Raw genomic sequence first — 19,110 nt, forward strand, 5'->3', positions numbered from 1 at the left:
TGCAAATAACTCCAGTTTTGCTCTTGGATTTATGAGGTCATCAGAAACCAGCCATCAAAGAAGTGCAAATAATCTAGTCGCTTGTTCTGTATTTATTCAGCAAACAATTGGAAGCAGAATTGCATTCCAACCATTTCATTCTACAATCCAGTCCTTTCTGATTAAGAAATCTTACAGAACATAAAGCCAACACATTTAAATATCCTCCAGAAAGTGAAACAGGAAATTAACTTCTCTGTTACTTCTTGATGCAGGAACTATGTGCACTTCAAATGTAATGGTAGTATGAGCCACTTACTGTTTCTATAAACTTTTATGCAAACATGAAAAAGAATTTAATGCTCACATGGGGAATTAATAAAGGTCTGCATAGTCTTGTAAATGAACAACTTGGGGCATTAGAACCACATGTGAAGTTTTTATTATCACTCTTCTTATTAATGCTCTTTAGTGTGAATGTAGTAGTTTCTAGGAGTCCCACTCCTGGATTTTTTTGTAATGTTGTTGCGGTAGGTGGTGTTTTACAGGAAAGGTACATCCATACTTCCTTTGCAGGCTAAATGGTCTGTGAATATTGCTAGTAGTGCTGGTGTTGTTTATATAAGGTCGGTTCCCTTTCATGGTATTTCTGTTGCACTCCCTTTCATGCAAAGGCCTTTTGGTTTGCATAGTGGCTCATAGTGCTCTTTTGCAGCAGCCCAGTACCTGCAGAGAGCAGCAGGCTGAAAGTAAGCAGTAGTCAAGTTATCTGAAGCTATTGGACAAAGCTCTGAAAGTCTTGGCTAGCTTGGCTCAAGAGTCGCTGCCTGTAATCAACACAGGGACTAATGCCATCTGAACTGGGTAGCTGAGAAGATGATTCACAGTTTTTGATTTCTTTCCTGAAAGAGGCTTAGGCAGACATGAGTTGGGCCATTATGTTAGGAAGAAGGATTTTGTTTCTGCAGTTGAAGTGATGGTCAATGAAATTCTGTGGCAACAGTTCAAACTGTATAGTTGCTTCCTTGCCAGGCAGAGACAATGCATCAATATTTATGGAATTATGCAGTCTTCTTGGAATCTGAAAAAACGCCAAGGAACTGTTTTTCTCTTCTCAACTTGAAATATCTTTGCTGTTTTCTACTTGGCCAAAACGACAACAGTAATTATATATTATAAGATTAAGTTACTGACCACATTTTTGATTTTTGGAACAACCCAGAAGTTCTGCAGAAGAGAGGAAAGCTTTGGACACTGATACAATCAATTATATCTTTATACATTCATAACCTAGATTTGAATGAATTGGTTTCAAGGAAAATGTCAAAACATTTTCTCTTTAACAGCTATGAGGAACTTCTATGCACAGACAGAACCAAGAATTGCAACTCAGATAATAGATGTCTATTTTCAGTTGGATAAGGATGGTTACATAATTCTTGAGCTTTCCTATTATATAAAATGGGCTGTTTATCTCCTTTGTTAAGACCTCAGAGGAATTTACTTTTGATTTGCTACTTTTAAAAAATCCAAATCCACAGTAAATTTTATGGAGCTCTATTTGTTTTATTTCTTGTTTTTTATGTTATTCTATAAACTGAAAAAAAAATTACAAAATTAATTTTCATGTATTTTTATTCACTTTACAGCCCACTGCGGTTTGTTTAGATGGGTTGTTAAGGCTGTGGATCATAAGTTTACAGCCTATTGCACTAAAATGAGGTCAGTGACTCAGCTAAGTGCAATGGTTCACAAGCTGTAAGAGCAGGTATATCATGTCAAAGCTGACACAGGCCTCATCCTAAACCATACAGGAAATCTCAGCTTTGCTGTAAAGCCTCATTAATTTCTGTGGAGATGGTCACACTATTCTCTGTGTAAGACATAAGCCACAGATGTTCTTTACCAATCCCTTTCACATAAGGTGTATTGAATTTGTAATAAAGTGACCTGCTAACAAATAGCCTGAAACTTTAAACCAGAGAAGAGCAAAAATTTGGTTGGGACATGAAAACATTTGACTGCGTAACTGTTCTTAAATATTCAAAATGTTACAGAACCTTTTCTTTTGTCTAAGCCTGCTGCACAGGCCAAAAAAATCAGAACCCTAAAATGTCAAAATATGTGAACAGCTTATTTTCATCTAGTGCATTCTACTTGTTTTATACCAGCTCTCTGCCCAGACTGCATTTTTATGATTGAGAAACATTTTATAAAAACCAGAAGACTCTTTAAGTGTATAAACATGTCTGCTCTTGCTATAATGTTGGAAATTCTGAAAAACATCCAGTAGTAACTAGATCAGCATGGCCAGTGATGTAAGACATTTTATATAGAGCTTTGGAAAAAATTATGGAAATCATTTTCTACAAGTTTGCAGTTGGCCAGAATTTTTCTTTTTAATTCCCTGCAGCTAACGGGTAGTTTAAAATAAAAGAAAAAAATGCACCCTACATTGCACTGGCTTGGCAAGAAAACAGAGAGGACAAGTTGCAGCTTGTAACCTGGGCTGCAAATAGCTCTGAAAGGAAAGGACAGAGGAAATAAATTTGTCAACACCATGCATAGACCTCAAGCAAGCACCGTAAAAGGTGTGGAGCTGCTTCATATTATTTAATAGTACTAGATTAGACATCCAGTCAAGCTGTTAAATTTAGGACCCTGAGTTGTCTCTGGGTCTCAAAGATCCTGTCATGGCTTTTTGGGAAGCTCGTGGATGAAAGCGCCTCATGTCTAGCGGCTGAGTGACAGAAGGAGAGGCTGGGGGCCAGATGAGCACATCCCCAGCCAGGCCTGCTCTGTTCTTCCCAAAACTGCGTCAGGAGGCTTTGGACATCGGCAGCCTGAAGTATGTTTAAGTGTCTCTGGACTGTGTGTCCCAGGGAAATCCCTCTGGAGCAGACCGTGACCTGTGTGCATGGGCCATCACAAGCACCCCTGAGCACCCATGGGAGTGCGGTGCTGCACAGGCCCCATGCAACTGCTCAGGGCTGTTTTCCTCTGTCTTTCTGGAAATGACCTACTACCATTGCTTCAACTTCCTTTTTCTTTTTTTTTTTTTTTTTAATGTTACTATCAATGTTCCCTTCAATATTTGCCATTGCCAGACAAAAGCACTGTAAACATCTCTGCCAGCCCCCAAGGAACTGGGGAAGATGCTGTCTGTAGCAGCACTGACGTGGAGGTGGGAAAGGGAGCTCCGTTCCCCTGGGAGATCCTGCTGCAAGCAGACTGGCACAGGCCCAGGACTCTCTTCCTCTGGGAACCATCCCCAGGAGCCCCAGGGGACACCTCAAGGCCAGCTGGCTCCTGTTCCCCTGTGCCTCACTAGCCAGGCAGAGGAAGAGGTGAGAGCACAACTCAGCCCCAGGGCATCAAAACCTTTTGCAGCAGCCATGGGCTGCGAGGCATAGGCTAGACTTGGGTGAGAGCCTCCTCACAGTACTGTTCACACGGAAAAATAAAGTCGTTGCTGGCAGCTTGGGATAGAAGCTCTTAAATTTTGTTTGAAGCAAAATGCTTAAGGGGTGGCACTGTAGGAGGATTCACTTTTGCAAAGAAAGGTGGTTTTGGTTAGCATGAAGAAAGCACAATAACCATTAGTGAGGAGAAGTGCACACAAAGTGCTGCCAAGCCCAAGGCAGCAGGCAGCAGACACTCTCAGCAGCCCCAGAGGGATGAGACTGGGACAGGACAGGCCTGAATCTGCAGCCAAAACTAGAGAGGGATGTGTCCCGAGCTGTAGCCCCTTTGTGCTCCTCACGTGTCCTCAGTTCACTCTGAACTCTGGCCACTGCAGCACATGTGGGATGGAAAATAGGATTTGCTCACAAAATAAAGCGAGAGGTATCTCTGTCCTCTGAGTTTCTTCTGAAATGCAAGTGAAATGGAAAGTAGGAAGTGTCTGGCTGCACTGCAGGGAGGGAAGAGGGAGCATAGGAGGGGAGCCAGGGCAAGGGCTGGATTTAGGAACAGGGAGGGAGGGAAATAGAGAAGAAGGGCTGCCAGCAGCTGCTGGCACTGCAGGAGAGCAGGAAGGAGAGCAGATAAGAGGAGAGGAGGGAGGGGCATAGTCAGAAGGAGGACGAATGGTGGATACTGGGGTGAGGAAGGGTGATCTGTGACACCGGGGAGGACATCTGACAGGTTACTTAAAGCAGTTCCTGTGGCTTCACCCTGTGCTATTTGTGCTTCTTCCAGCCAGCATGTGATCAGCCTTTACTTGACTGTACCAGTATCTAAAGCAGTTTTGGGTTGCATGTTTAGCAAATATATGTGGAAGACTCTGACAGTGTTGTATCAAGACATTTTCAGTGTCCCCTCATTGACAATGCTAACTCTTTCCACAAGGGATGTCTACTCTGGAGCAAAAGCAGATGTGGCAGTAGAGGCTCAGTGCTCTGAAACAGTTCATACTCCTCACTGCTACAGAGAAGCTTACATTTCAGCCAAGCATAATGTAGAACTGCATCCTATGACTGAGGAACATACTGCTGAGAAGAGTGATTATTATAAATATTAGTGACCCGATTCCCACATGGAACATCCTATTTTTACAGCTTATTGTATTGGGTTTTGCACGGCAAGCTTCTTGTAGCAGGGAGAGTTACAAGGGTGGCTTCTGTGAGAAGCTGATAGAAGCTTTCCTCATGTCCGATAGCACCAATGCCAGCTGGCTCCAAGACAGACTGTCCACTGGCCAAGGCCAAGCCCATTGGGTAGTGCCTCTGTGAGAATAGTTTTAAGAAAGAGGGGAAAAAGGTGTTCAGGAGCAGCAGCCAGAGAGAGGAGTGAGAATATGCAAGAGCAACAACTCTGCAGACATCTAGATCAGTCAAGAAGGACAGGTGCTTCAGGCATCAGAGCAGAAACTCCTCTGCAGCCTGTGGTGCAGCCCATGGTGAGGCCCTGCCTCTGCAGCCATGTAGGCCACAGGAGAGCAGAGATCCACTTGTAGCCTGGGGAGGACCCCATGCCGGAGCGGGTAGATGCCCAAATGAGTCTGTGACCCTGTGGGAACTCACTGGAGTGAGTTCCTGGTAGGGCCTGTGAACTTGTGGACAGAGAGGAGCCCACACTCCATTGCTACCCTGAACTTCCGAACCCTTGGCAATATCAATCCAAAATGAAGGCAGAAAAACCAGAGAGGCAGACAAACTGGAATTTGTGGTCAGAAATCCCTGATATAAAGACATTTTTTAATTACATCAGAAATAATTCCTGCATTATCACAAGAAGTTACTAGTTTCTTTTTGTGAAAAATAAAAATGACATATATTATGCTGCTGAGTGTCCTATCTGACAACCATTGTCATTGAACTGTGCTTGCTGTAGATTGATGATTCCATTCTGCAGTACTTTGGAAGCCATACGAGAAGAGCAGTTCTGTATGCACCTCCTGCTCACCATGAGACTGACCGTCAGCTCTGGCAGCGTGTCCTGGAAAAACATGGATATACAGTGATGGTTCTGGAGAACAGGACACTGATGGAAGATGAGGGCTCTTATCAAGGTAAGTATAATTTGACTTAGTTACTTCACTAATTTCTAAATGTTAGCTATTGATCCAGCATTCTTCCATGGAAGTAAAGCTTATAAACTCTTGGTCTGAGTAAGAATAGAAGCCAAATTCTAGCCCACTCAGTTGTGAGGCTAGTTTTCCTCAATTAGATGACTTGTCCACTAGATAAAGCCATCTGTAAAAATAAAATAAAATAAATAAATGCAGCAGGGATTCATCATAGTCTTGGCAACTAAATCAGAGTAGTTCAGTTTCTGATGACTTCTAATACCAACTTCATCAATATAACTGAGTGATTTTCAGAAGTGTATTTTATAACAAAATAAATGTCTACTCTGTTTGCTTCTTTCTCATTTGTCTCTTAAAGAAAAGCTGCATGTGTGAAAGTACTCTTTTTTCCTCTAGTAGTGTTTCAATTGTTTTGTAAGCTTGTTAAAGGATATGATACAAAAGAAGTACATTTTGCACTTGCTTCAGAAACTGGGGTAAGTTACTGTTGGTTCTTAGTTCCTGATGAAATTTGATCCACAGTTAGTGCAGGTTACTGAGGAAGCTTGATCTCTTGCACAAGGGGCAGTAGCTTTGATGTGTAGAATTGTACTGAGCTTGATAGGAGAGCGGTTGGCATCTGTTACATATGTGCTGACCACGTTTAATTGCTTTTGGCTACCTTAGAGGTATGAACTGAAACTATAATCTCAATTCATTCTTCTGTTGCAAGTCAATTTTAGAACTAGGAGGCTTTGAAAAAAATACACAGGCCACCATTCTGTCAGCAGAAAAATGTCATGGTTGGTTATTTCTTATGCTAAAGGGAGTGTTGCTTGCATCGTCATTCAGGCTTGTAGTACATTCCAGGGGTTACCAGACAGCTCAGTTTTGTTTTGTGCTTTAACCAGTCAGAGTAGTTTCATAGATGAAAAGGATAATTACTTAGCATGCTTTAGGCTGCTCAAAATTCCACCACTAATTTCAATTTTCTTTAAGAAATGTTCCTGAAAATGAGATATATGCAGTTTTATTGGCAGTCTGCACCAAAAATAGTAAATTTCTTCACCTCACTCTTATATTAATCTGGTTCCGTAGGCACTTTTCAGCCACCCTTGTCTGGAGTAATTTCCAGCTCAGTGACAAGACATAGTGTGTCTGCAGGCTTTGCTAGTGTCAGATGGGCTGCAGAGAAAAGATGGCACCTCTGGGGACCACATGCACCATCCCAGAGAAATACTTTTTTTTTTAAAAGGCCAAGGAAGTGGCTATATCAAATTCAATTATGACCTAAAAAAAAATATAAGTGACAGGACTACATTTTGCTACAGTGATCAGCTCAGGTTGAAGTTTTCCAATACAGGTTTCTACCCTCCAAATACTGCCTCTTCAGGTATCAGCTTAACTGTGGGTACCTGTATTTTAAAGGCTAGCACCAGTACTTCCTGTAGTATTTTTCAAATAACGGAAAAAGACAAGTTTTAGATATTTTCCAGGAACATTGTACAGCTTCCAACAGATGTTAGAGTTTGTAGAAAAGTCAAATGTGTGTCAATTTAAGGTAAAGAGTAAGATTCTACTAACTCCATTTCAAGGCAATGTGAATTTGCCTTTAACTATTCCCTGTGTTATGTAAATGCTTAGCTTTAAAGTTGTGTTTTAAAAACAAGAAGCAAAAGAGCATGTGTGCATACCAAACCCATGATCTTTTCTTAAAACTAAACAAATTATGCTGAAAGTTATTTTCCTTTGCCACTAGATGATGGGGTTTACTGTTCTGGATGGGATAGCACTCCTTATTTTGGAGAAGGGTATTTTGAGTTATGCTTTGTCATAATGTTTTCATAACAAGAATGTTACTTTTTAAAAAATATGTTCCTTGAAACCTCTATTAAAAAGATACAGATAGTGGACTGAGGAACACAGATCACGAGTGTTGTGGAATTTTAGCTTAGAATGGCTGAGAGCCAATAGCCTAGCCAAAGTCATATATGGAAAAAAATTCATCACAAAACGTTCCTATCTCTTTTTGTACTGGCCCACTATTAATTTTGGGACCAGTTCTGCTCCCGTTTGAAACCCAAATATGACAGCTCTGCATGCTGATCTTCCTGAGAGATCCTCCACACCTGGCCTGCAGCACAGCATTGATTTATTGCTGTCAGAGAGATAAACCAGGAGAATAGTTTTCTTCAATGGAAATTTTTCACCTCTTGCAGACAAATGAAAATATTTTGAGTTTTTGTAACTGGAAAACAGTTGACTAAAAAGGAAAAAAACATACCTTATTTTATTTCATTTTCATAGTAAAGAGACTGTGGTTTGTGGGTTTCCTATAAAAAAATCCATACAGACGCATTCTGCAATAAAACATAAATTATTCAACCCCTAAATTTTTCACTGAAAAATTGTGTTGTCGGTAAATTCTCAAACAGCTTTACTTGAACAAAAAGTAGATGTGCTTTGACCATTCCTTAGCTATCAAATCCACATGAGGGGAAAAACCCATGGGCTGATGGATCATATCTGTGCCTGCTTTAAGCTATTTGAATCTTCCTTTTGTGGCAGCCCTGGATGAGCCAGCTTTGCTGTAAGGTTTAACATATTTCTCAGTCTGCTGCTGGGATGGAAACAAGAGGTATTATGTTAGTGGCAAATGATGGGATAGTCAGGCTTTGAGGGGTGCTGGGATTAATACCTTGGGCTGCTGAGGTATGTCTGGTTTAGTATGGTCAATATTTCCAGTATCTGGGGTAAGTCCATCATGAAGCAAGCAGTTCAAATGAAATCATATAGCTGCTGATGAGAAAGGTAACAGGTCTGATTGGCCAGGACATCTATAAATGGTGACTTGTTTGCCAGTGAGGCAGAATGTGCGATTGGTGTGTCCTTCCTTCCTTCCTTCCTTCCTTCCTTCCTTCCTTCCTTCCTTCCTTCCTTCCTTCCTTCCTTCCTTCCTTCCTTCCTTCCTTCCTTCCTGTTTTAAAATGTGTGACTTTGAAAACAGAGGCATAGCCTCAGGGGCAAGTTCTACCTTTGCCACAGCCTGGGAGGGTGTTGAAGCTGCTGTCACAAGCTCATAGAAGAATATAACAGAATCAGAAGGAGGAGTGATAAAGCCCCACACCTCCAGGCTTTCTCCTGGGAAGTTTGTAACAGACTTTCCTTCCCTTAGCCCAGCACAGAGCTCTGCTGCTCTATCGGGTGAGCCATCTGGCATCAGAGCACCCTGAAGTCCTCCAAGAGTGGCAAACACCAGACAAGAACCTGCTCAATGTCTTCCAGTCTTCTGCCTTCTTCCCTGTCCTTCCATTCCAAGAAGCTCTCATCTCCAGGGCCACAGTAAAGATTAATAGGATCTGTGGTTCTCTACGGCTCTGTGATGCCCCGCCAACATTTTCAGAACTGTTTTTAACAGGAAAGTTTTCTCTCATAAATTTGTTGCACGAAAATGCTATTCTGCCCTCCAAAATTAACATTCTCTAATTACTGTCTGATGAACTTTTCCTGAATTCCTTACTTTTCCACATGACATCTTCTCAGATAAGTAAGGTACTTAGAGCTTGCTTTCTAGGGCCATCATTTTTTTTTGTCCTTTGCTCAATGTGCCTGCCTCATTAGTCAATGGTGATCCTCCCTTCACAGGCATTTCCTTTGTTTCTCAATTCTTCACCTTTAATAACAGTTGTGCAAACCTCAGAAAACTGCAAGCTCTGAAAAACACGTGCAGTTGTGTGCTACCAATCTGAGCAGCCAGTTTTAATTCATTCTGCAGTAACATGTAAATTCTGTTGTTACCGTCAGCATCTGGAATGGAAAAGGTTCTGCATAACCTTAATGTTAGCCAGTCAATTTGGACATGGAAAAAACCACATCTATTCATGCTGCTGGCAAACTGAGCACAGGGTAACATTATGTGCTCTCTGCTGCCTTAGAATGTTAATTGTAGTAATTTGGTGAAAGTTCATGCAATCGCAACAAGTGGTTTCAAAAAAGGATCATAAACCATATTCACAGTATTGATTTTACACAATCATTTCCTAGTTTTAGAATAGAACAGTTAAGTATTTAAACTTTACTTTGACTTCTGTTTTCAGTTTGAGTGGCATCCACTGAAGATGAAATTTTAGCTATGCCGTTAGCAAGATCGTTACACTACATATATTGATTTGTTGGTGGGTTTTTTTGCCTGATTTATTGTTCCATAAGATAAGTATTGAACCCATCTTAGCTTCGGTCAATATTTACCTCTTGGATCAATAAGGCTTGATATTTATTTCCCCTGAAATCAATACCAGCTTCATGTCCTGTTCATCCACCTAAGATTGTTAAGTGGAGGTCGTATATATATATATATATATATCTGTAAATACATGTATTTTGCAAAGAATTCTAATCTGAAGTTATTTCCTCTTTGATGCCTTTATTAATATGAATTCTGTTCCATTTTCTGCATTTTAAATGCATTCTGTGTTGAAGTTCTTGGCTGTGTAAATTAAGCCCTGCTTCTGGCAACTAACCAGAAGGATGATCTGGCTTTGTGCAGATGTAGGAATGGTGCTTGGGTGGGGCTGCTCCGGGAACAGGAAGGGATGAGTGAGACAACAGATCTGTGGGAGCAAATCCAAGTGAATCTTGGCCCTTCTCTTTACATGCTGGGGTCAAGAGATCTGTCTGGCATTTAAGGTGGCATCTCATGGTGTTCCTTAGGTATTACAACAAGGAGTGAATAACCCCTCATTGTTAATGCAGCCTGAATATTTTCCAGCATAACTGATTTTGCTGTAAAATGCTGATTTGAGAATTGCTCTACAGATAAGAAGCTGTGGCCCCTGCTGCCTCCCTCCCTGGCTCTCTGCAGAGTGCTCTGTTGCCTCTTTGTACCCGGTGGTTGCTCCCTGCACAAGTTGCTGCCTGGGGAAGGTCAGGAAGCACAAGCCTGCAGGAGCAAGCTCAAGTGTTCAGCAGACGTAGAGCAAATCTACCTGCAGGTTTCTGTCTCTCTCTGGATGGTGCATGACTGAGGAAGCAGTTGGGGACAGACAAAAGAAATTTCTGCTTTGATTCTTCCAAAAAACAATTTTCCAAGTCAGTCTCTGTCAATTTTTCATTTTGGTTTGTTACTCTTTAAAGAAAGTCTACATTTTCCATGGGAAGAAAATGTCTGTGTGTGTTCACTTCTATTCACAATAGGATTGGGAGACAGAGAAATGTTGCCACACCAGAGTTAGAGACCGAGAAACCAGGATAAAAACATGAGTCATTGTCAGAACTAGGATGAAATGCATGCTCCTTTCTGTGTATCTTTATGTTATTCCTTTAGCATATCGTATCACCTCTTGTACTCCTCACTATTCATACTTTTGACCAGAGGCTATATAAGCAAAGGAATCAGCTTAATTGCTGACATCTGTCCAGCAGCAAGGTAGGAACTTGCAGAAGTGCTACTTCATAAGTGTAGCCAGAAATAGTTTCCTCAGGGCTGCGAATTAGTCTGGTGAATAAACCATGGGCCATGGGTTTTGGAGGACCTCAAGGTCTTTGTGTTTTCCAAGACATATTATACCAGCAAAGTAGTGAGCATAAGAGGAGTTGGTGGAGACAGGAGGACACAGTAATACTCTTTCTTCATTGAGGCTGAAGACCAAGATGACTGGGGGAACAGAGGTACTTGTCAATGTGAAATATTTTAAAAGTCTGCTGCCAAGGCAAAAAGAAGTTCTTCCTGCCTATAGTAAATAGCACATAAAATACTACAACAAGAAGAAAAAGGATAGATATTAGGAGAGCTGTTCTGAGGGTAAGACTAGTGAAATAACCAAATAGATCCCCTAGAGCTGAGGAGCATTCAATCTTAGAAGTCCCGAAATATTAGGTAAAAGAGATTTTATTTGGCGTAGTGTGTCCTCTGTGGGGTAACAAGATGGAGTCACAGACTTCTGGAAGTCTTTGACTAGCCTTGAGAGAATGAGGCAGACAAGAAACTGAAGAAGGGAAACAGTGATTTCTAAAACAGACAGGGAGATTTCAGGTACAAATCAGCTGTGGCCACTCAGGGCTCTAACTGAGGAACAGGCAATATGTAGTTTACCACATCTTCTTAAAATGCAAAATATTCTCAAAACCTATGCAAATATATTCCTGACTGAAGGTCAGGAATAGGGAAGGAAAAGGGAAGGAAAAATCAGCAGTGCTTAGAGTATAGCCAGCTGAAGTTTGAGAAGGTAGAACACAAATAACATACTCTGAAATAGGGACAGTTTTCATGTAAAAATCAGTACAAAGAGAACCAAATCTCCTCTAGTGAGTGGTTTTCTATGGAATTCAAAATGTATTAGCAGGAGTAGGTAGCATTAGTTCTAACTTTACTTTTATTTCATTTTTAAATTTTAAATTGTTCAGAATACAGTTAGAAGGAGATGCTACTTGTTGTTTGTTACAGCCTCAGACAAGTTTCCATTAAATCCAACTAACTTTAGCAAACAATTACAAAGACTGAAGGCCTCAAGGAAAATTGCTGGTGTGTTCTGTAAACATCTGGTTGCCATTTTCAATTACAAGGACCAACCCAATGAAGGAAGCAGTTTAGTTTTTTTGGAACAGAAATGGGACACTGGGGTTTTTGTTCTTTTTCATAGTGGAGACTAAAGGAAATGTCAGGAGTAGAGAGGTCACTAGATGCTCAGCTTTTATAAGTACAAAAGTCTCTGAGAAAATTAAAGTAAATTGAAATCAGGTTTTGAATGTGTAAACAACCCTGTGGAGTTAAGGTTAAATAAGCAGGATTGGAGATCCTACTCTGCCAGCAAAAGCACAAGATCATTCTATGAAAAGTAATATAAAATATTGGGCAAAATAATAACGGTGAGGCTAGCCACCAGAGTATTCTGTGGGTTGTCAAACAAATGCACTTATATCATCAAATCTGGTAGATATAAATTCTCTTCCAAAAATCATTTTGGTTAACTGTTGGTACAAATATTTAGTTGACAAGCTACAAAACTGCTTAGTTTCATAATGCAAAATATAGGTCATATGAGTCCTGGGCAAAGTTTTGACAAGTAAAGCACACATTTCAGAAGCATTTTTTTGTGTGTTGTTAAGCAAAGAGCTTCCTAAACAAGCTAAATAGGCAGAAATGTGATCATAGAATCATAGAATGGTAAGGGTTGGAAGCTGACTTGCAAGCATATTAATGATTTCTAAGTTTGTTCTGCTTCATTAAAATATAGGCTATTTTCATATAGTTTTAGGAAGACAATGTATACCAGAGACATAAATGATCTCAATGACTTTTTATCTTTGCTTTTAGTAATTAAGCCTGGACATTTGCCAACTAGTTGAAAGTGAGTGCCTAATCTCCTGCTACAGACATCATTGGTTTCTGTGCAAGACAGATGAGCTTCTGACATACCCAAATAAATGCTGCTTTCTCATGTGATGCTGTGGTTTCTTCTAAGAAACTCTAAATGCATTGTATATTTTTCTGAACAATATGTATTCTTGTTCCTAATTATTTGCAGAACATATTCATGTGTTCTAGCAGAAGAGCACACAAACTATTTCTTTGTATCACTCAAATAAACCCTCTGTAGAATTGTACTAAAAAATATGCACTCTTTTCCTTGAGAAGGGGAAGTTCTTTATTTGTTCATAACAAAAGGATAAGGACATTGAACTTTGTCAAGTTAAACAAAAACAAGGCATTTAGTCATAAAGTTACCAAACATACCTTTCTTTGAATGTTTCTTTTTAGTCATATAAACAGAACATACAGTCCAATGGAGAGTGGTTTCTCTTGGGCCGACTTAGAACTTACAGTAATTCAACTACTACACACTGATTACACAGTGAGCTAAAATTAAAACTTTGCTGGAATAAATTATGTCATGTTAACAGAATCTGAAAAACATTCATGTCCAGGCAGATACCCACATTGGCCAAAGGAAAACAACAATGTGTGAGTCCACTGAAATCAAACAAACATAAATGATTAAGGTGTGGACATACATGCTTTATAATATGCTAGTGACATGCAAAGCCTGTAAAAGGGTTTGAGGCAATGTTTTGTAACTGTAGCCTATGGGAATAGAATGTAACAGCAGATAATTGTTTGTTCAAGTATTTTTAAAATGTTTCCCTTCCTCAAATGAATCCTGGCTGTGATAGGGTTCAAGCAGACACTGTTTTATAAACATGTATGTCTGTTCCTAAATGTTAGATGATTGCCTACTAATATAGGTGCTTGGACAATGACAGTAGGTCTAGCCAGAAGCCTCTATTAGTCCTGCCAGAGCACTCTCTCCAGGGGATTGTTGCATTAGTGTTGCCCAGTATTTTGGCTGCTGAAAGCTGTGCACCCTGTTTGCTACACTCGCTAGCTCTGAGCCCCGGTCAGCTGTAAGAAGCGTGATGTCTTTCATCATTGTGCTCCCATTTTAGGTAGAGGCTACTGAAGCCAAACCTTTTTTTTTTTTTTTTTAAACTGACGCATTGGTTCAGAGAGCAAAAAGCTTAGACACTGTGTGGGCCTCCGGTGCAATTTGCAGCCAGCCCACTCCAGTCCTTGGTTCAGATTCCAACTTTCTCCAGCTGCATCCACTTTCAGCTGACAGCTTTTCTGAGTGCTGCATCCTAAAAATGCCTCAGACATGAAACGTGCAGTAGCCACCCACGGGTTAGAACATTGCTCAAAATTTCATAGACGTTGTTGTTGCTATGCTGCCTTATTTTGCATCAAATGGGAAGCTTTCTTTCATGACAGGAGTGGTTATTCTACCCTTCTTATCTTCATTGTGCTCCCTCAAAGCTGATTTTTCAATGCAATACTGAATATTCTTTTACTCAGCCCCTGAGATTGTCCATTTGGAGGTAATCCTAGTTTCCACAGATGTTGAAGAGAAAGGAAGTTTCTCTCATGTACGCAGAGAACAAAACTAACTATTCCTTTCAAATTTTGAAAAACAATATTTCATACAGAATACTATTACTAAAAGTGACACCTACTCTTTGATTAGAAAGAAAAATGCTGCATATAATTGATTTCTATCATTTTTGGCAGGCATGTTTCCATACATAACAATATACATGTTTTCACAACAAGTGGGCAAAATATGGAAAAGATTTGGAGTAAAAAGTACCAAAAGAATAGGATTTGAGCAACCTTAATTTGTAGCAAGACTAAATGGTATAGTCTTTGTGTATTTCCTCAATGATGCCTCACATCAGTGAAATATATTCAGACTTGGTTAGAGGGAAGGACAGAAGAGCTGAGTGGTATGCATTTTGGAAAGCATGAAACAAATGATTCAAGGCATAAAGTGTTCTTATAAGAAGATCATTGTTGTAATGACTGTTTCTGACATTTGTGGTAATGCTCTGCAAAATAAATATTTGGCTATGAAAAGGAGTTTTATTTTTAATTTATAGCAACTCCTAAAAGTGTGTACGTACATAATTATACTGAGTTTTCTTCTGTATTGTATAATTGCAAAATGAATCTGGCAGAACGACAGTTATTTTGGATCTGATGGTTAGAATACAGCTCAATCGATCAGATTTTTTTACAGATCTGACAATGTGAAGATGTCTGTTGACCTTCAGAAGTGAAGGTCTGACCCCATGTTTCTTTAACATTTTGGGAGAGATAATTTAGAGTCCATGTCCCATGTATGCTCTACACAGTAGTCACAGTAGTCTCTATCACCAACTTTAACTACCCTATGGCATACCAGGGGAGTAGAGCATAAAGACAGAGTGTGGTGCTGCATAGAAAACCGTATCTGTGGGGTACAGTTGGAAATCTCCCTTACCTTAGCCATGACTTAATTTTTGCATCACTATCTTTTGTGATTTTGTCTAACTCATAAATAAAATGGCTCAGTTCCCTGGTCCTAAGGACAAGTGATGTAGTATGGCTCATGTCCATGTATCTAAACTCTGCTCTCTTCACTGAGGGTGGCCTGCTCTTTGCTGAGTTTTAGGAACTGTCGCTGGCTTCAGCTGTCTCCTGGGGCATTGCATGGCCACCCATGGAGATGAAAACAAACACAGCCGATGATTGCAGGCCAGTGGTTGAGCCTGTGTCCTGAGACTGTTTAGTTTAGCCATTGCCTCTATTTCCAAGCTTCTCTCCTTTTTTTTTTTTTCTATATTCTGATTCCTGCCTCTTGGTATTAAGGAATCTGACTCATTAATTAGGATTGGCATAGGATGCCCAAGTACAGTAAATGCAGTGATCAAGGGCTGCCATTCAGATTTTATATGTTTGTTTGTTTCTTGCATAGGTGATCAAACACCATACTTTTTACAATGTAAGTGTTATCCTAATTCATTGTAATTAGATTGAAATGGGACATTAAGACAAACAAACTCATCTATTCCTAAGCTGCTTATCCTGAGGCATCACTCTATCCATAGAAGGGAAGAGGCTATTTTCTCAGCTCTAGCACAGTTTCTGTCCTTTAAAGTCAAGGATGACTTCTCATTAGCACTATCATTCAGAGGGTTTCTCAGCTCAGGTTCCTCATGTCCTTTTGCAAAGAGTGGGAGTGGTAGAAAGGTTGAGGTAAAGGGTAGGATGGAAAATATACTCAAACTGGCAGTTTGGTTTCCTTGAGCAGAACTCCTCCCCAGGAGCTACTTGAATCTTCTTTACAGCCTTAAGCTCTTTCTGTTTGCTCCATGCACTCCTCTAAACATCCAGACTCTTCCTGTAAGAGTAGCAGGATGAGCAGGTTTGTTAATAGTCTAGTGGGCAAGATGCTGCAGTACCTCTTGTTTTTGTTAGAGCTTCTACGAACACACTCATCCAAGTTAGAGATTTCCAAGTCCAGCAACCTAACAGAAGTGAGATTGATGTGAACTTGTGCACCTATGTCCAACCAGCAGCGAGGCTGTGCATGTGTTCCCAGACAGTGCATGCACATACCTACACCCCACATACACATATGGGAATGGCTGGGCACACAGATCAACCACCTCAGCTCTCACACAGCACCCAAAACAGCACCTGCAGCCTCATCTGCTCACCACCACACACAGATGCACTTGCACACTCACTCCAGCTGCTGCCATCGTGCACATACACCCTTTGAGCTCTGCTCCCACTCCAGAGGCTGGCTGCACTTAGAGCCCCAGATACACATACAGGCTGCCAGGAAAAAGCTGGCAATGGAATTTAATGAGAAGACAGGACAGACTGCCCTGATCAGGTATAGGACGTGGCCAGACAAAAGTAGCAACCAGCCCACTGCTTAGAGATGTCAAGCCCTTATTATCCCTTTATTCCTGTTTTCGCCATACTTGTTACTCTTCAAACCACCTTGATGTCTTCTTTTCCCTACCTTCCTCCACTAAATAATCCATAATAAGCAATTGGGAAATGCTCTTACCATGCACCTCATAATGGGTCACAAACTTAGGCTTTAGGACTCCCATTCACTCATGGTCATGGGCACTGGGGCTGTCTCCCCTGGGACAGCTGTGGGGGGCCAGGGCAGGGTCTCTTGTCTCTCTGACAGGGTTACTGAACTTCCTAAACCCTGCATAATGCCTCTGTGCTCCTTCGTGCCTGTGTGTATGCGCATGAATAGGTATGAGAGAAGTCTTTTGTGGACAGATCCCTCTCCTGCCATGTCCCTGGGAGGAGCCAGAGCAAGGTGCTATTTGGGTTCCCCCACCTGCTGCTGGGTGCTCTGGGCTCTATTGGGCACATCTGTACATGAGGCTTTTGTCACAGAACCAGCAATCCCATCCTATCCCATCCCTCTTACTCTGCTTATTCAGCAGCAAAGACATGGGTCTGAAAACTGTAACACATTTTCCTCTGAGTTTCTTGCAGTAAAATAACAGACTCCAGGCCTAAATTTCCTTTTTCTTCCCCTCCCTTGAAAAAAATAATCAAAACTTTTGTGAAAGTTTCTCTAATAGAATTTTTGAATCCTGGTGATTTTGCATCAATTGGTTCTGTTGGCTTTTCATCTTATATTTCTATATTCAGTCAAGAAGAGTTTTTTCCTGTCCCCAGTGTGTTTGTTCCTCTTTCATTGCTGCATGGGTTTGTTTCCTTCTTTTGCCATTCTTCTCTGTGCTTAATGGAGTTATCCACATCACATATTTAAACTGCTACTTTTCTTTAAGATTAAATGAAATCACAGTGGGGAATATTGAAGAACCTTGTGAATACCAGATGGGAGCAGGTATACATGCAAATAAGCAGCACACAGTTAGGTCTTAAAAAGCCGTGACAGGCACTCTATTCAACTTTGATTTGACTCACTGACTCATGATACATCCTTCCACTTCATGACTGCATGATGGTTTTTCATATGACTGTGGTGGTTAAATTCTGGCTGAGCGTCAGTGCCCACCAAGTCATTCTATCACTCTCCCTCCTGAACTGGACAGGGGAGAGTAATATAACAAAAGGTTCTCTAGTCAAGATAAGGACAGGGAGATCACTCAGCAATTACAGTCATGGGCAAAACAGACTCAGGGAGAATTGGCTTAATTTATTAACAAACAACCAAAACAGAGAGTGGAAATGAGAAACAGAAAACTAAATCTTAAAACACTTTTCCCCACCCCTTCCTTCTTTTTTGAATTGTTGAGTATAAGTGAGTATAACTGAGATAACTCATCAGTTATCATAACACTGATCAGTTCATTACAGATGGACTGTGCTGCTGCTTCCTCTCAGAGAGAGGTCCCTCCCACAGGAGACAGTCCTTCACAAATTTCTCCAATGTGAGTCCTTCCCATGGGCTACAGTTGGTCACACACTGACCCAGCATGAGGCTCATCCACAGGGAAAACAATCCTTCATGAACTGACTGCTGGAGGTCTCCCGCGGGGTCACAAGTCCTGACAGCAAACCTGCTCTGATGTGGGCTCCTCTCTCCATGGTTTCCCAGGTCCTGCCAGGAACTTGTCCCACTATGGGCTTCCCACAGAGTCACAGCCTCCCTCAGGCATCCACTCGCTCCAGCATGGGGTCCTCCCCATACTGCAGGTGGATCTCTGCTCCCTCGTGGCCTCCATGGGCTGCACCATGGGCTGTGAGGGAATCTCTGCTCCAGTGCCAGAGCACCTCTTCCCCCTCCTTCAACACTGGCCTTGGTGTTTGCAGTGATGATGTTCTCACATTCTCATTCCCTTCTGATGCTGCTGCAGTTTTGCTTCTGCACAGCAACTTCTTCCCCTTCTCAAATACGTTACTCACAGAGACATTACCTCAATCACTAGCTGGCTTGGCCTTGATCAGTGACAGGTCCATCTCAGAGCTGACAGGCACTGGCCCTGTCAGATACAAGGGAAGTTTATAGCAGCAGAATTAGGATATTAAGTTATTTCCAGGATATAGTCCCAAGAGTTATCAGAATAATTTGGATCATGTAGCAATGAGGGATTTCCAAAGGTAATTTTGTCAGGCAGTCTTCTTGGCACAGATTAAAGGGGAGCTGTTCCTCCCTCTCCGCTGAGACTTGGAGAGCCAAGCACCCTTGTCCTCATCACATGATGCAGTGTGGTCTTCCTCCCTCAGTGGGATGCATGTGTGAAAATCTGGTAATATTTTAATTTATTTTCTTTGATCCATACATTACACATGACCACCTCTCATG

The 19,110-nt window shown here is 41.1% G+C and overlaps 1 protein-coding gene across 2 annotated transcripts in view; it reads left to right on the forward strand.

Moving 5' to 3' along the window:
* CPED1 (cadherin like and PC-esterase domain containing 1) overlaps window positions 1–19,110 on the forward strand; it is a 143,052-nt gene that overhangs the window by 6,876 nt on the left and 117,066 nt on the right. For both annotated transcript variants that reach the window (XM_062017855.1, XM_062017846.1), the window contains exon 3: window positions 5,314–5,491. In XM_062017855.1, the coding sequence (XP_061873839.1) occupies window positions 5,314–5,491 (178 nt within the window). The remainder of the gene's footprint in view (window positions 1–5,313; window positions 5,492–19,110) is intronic.

Source organism: Colius striatus, chromosome 1 (assembly GCF_028858725.1).
Source record: "Colius striatus isolate bColStr4 chromosome 1, bColStr4.1.hap1, whole genome shotgun sequence".
NCBI lineage: Eukaryota > Metazoa > Chordata > Aves > Coliiformes > Coliidae > Colius > Colius striatus.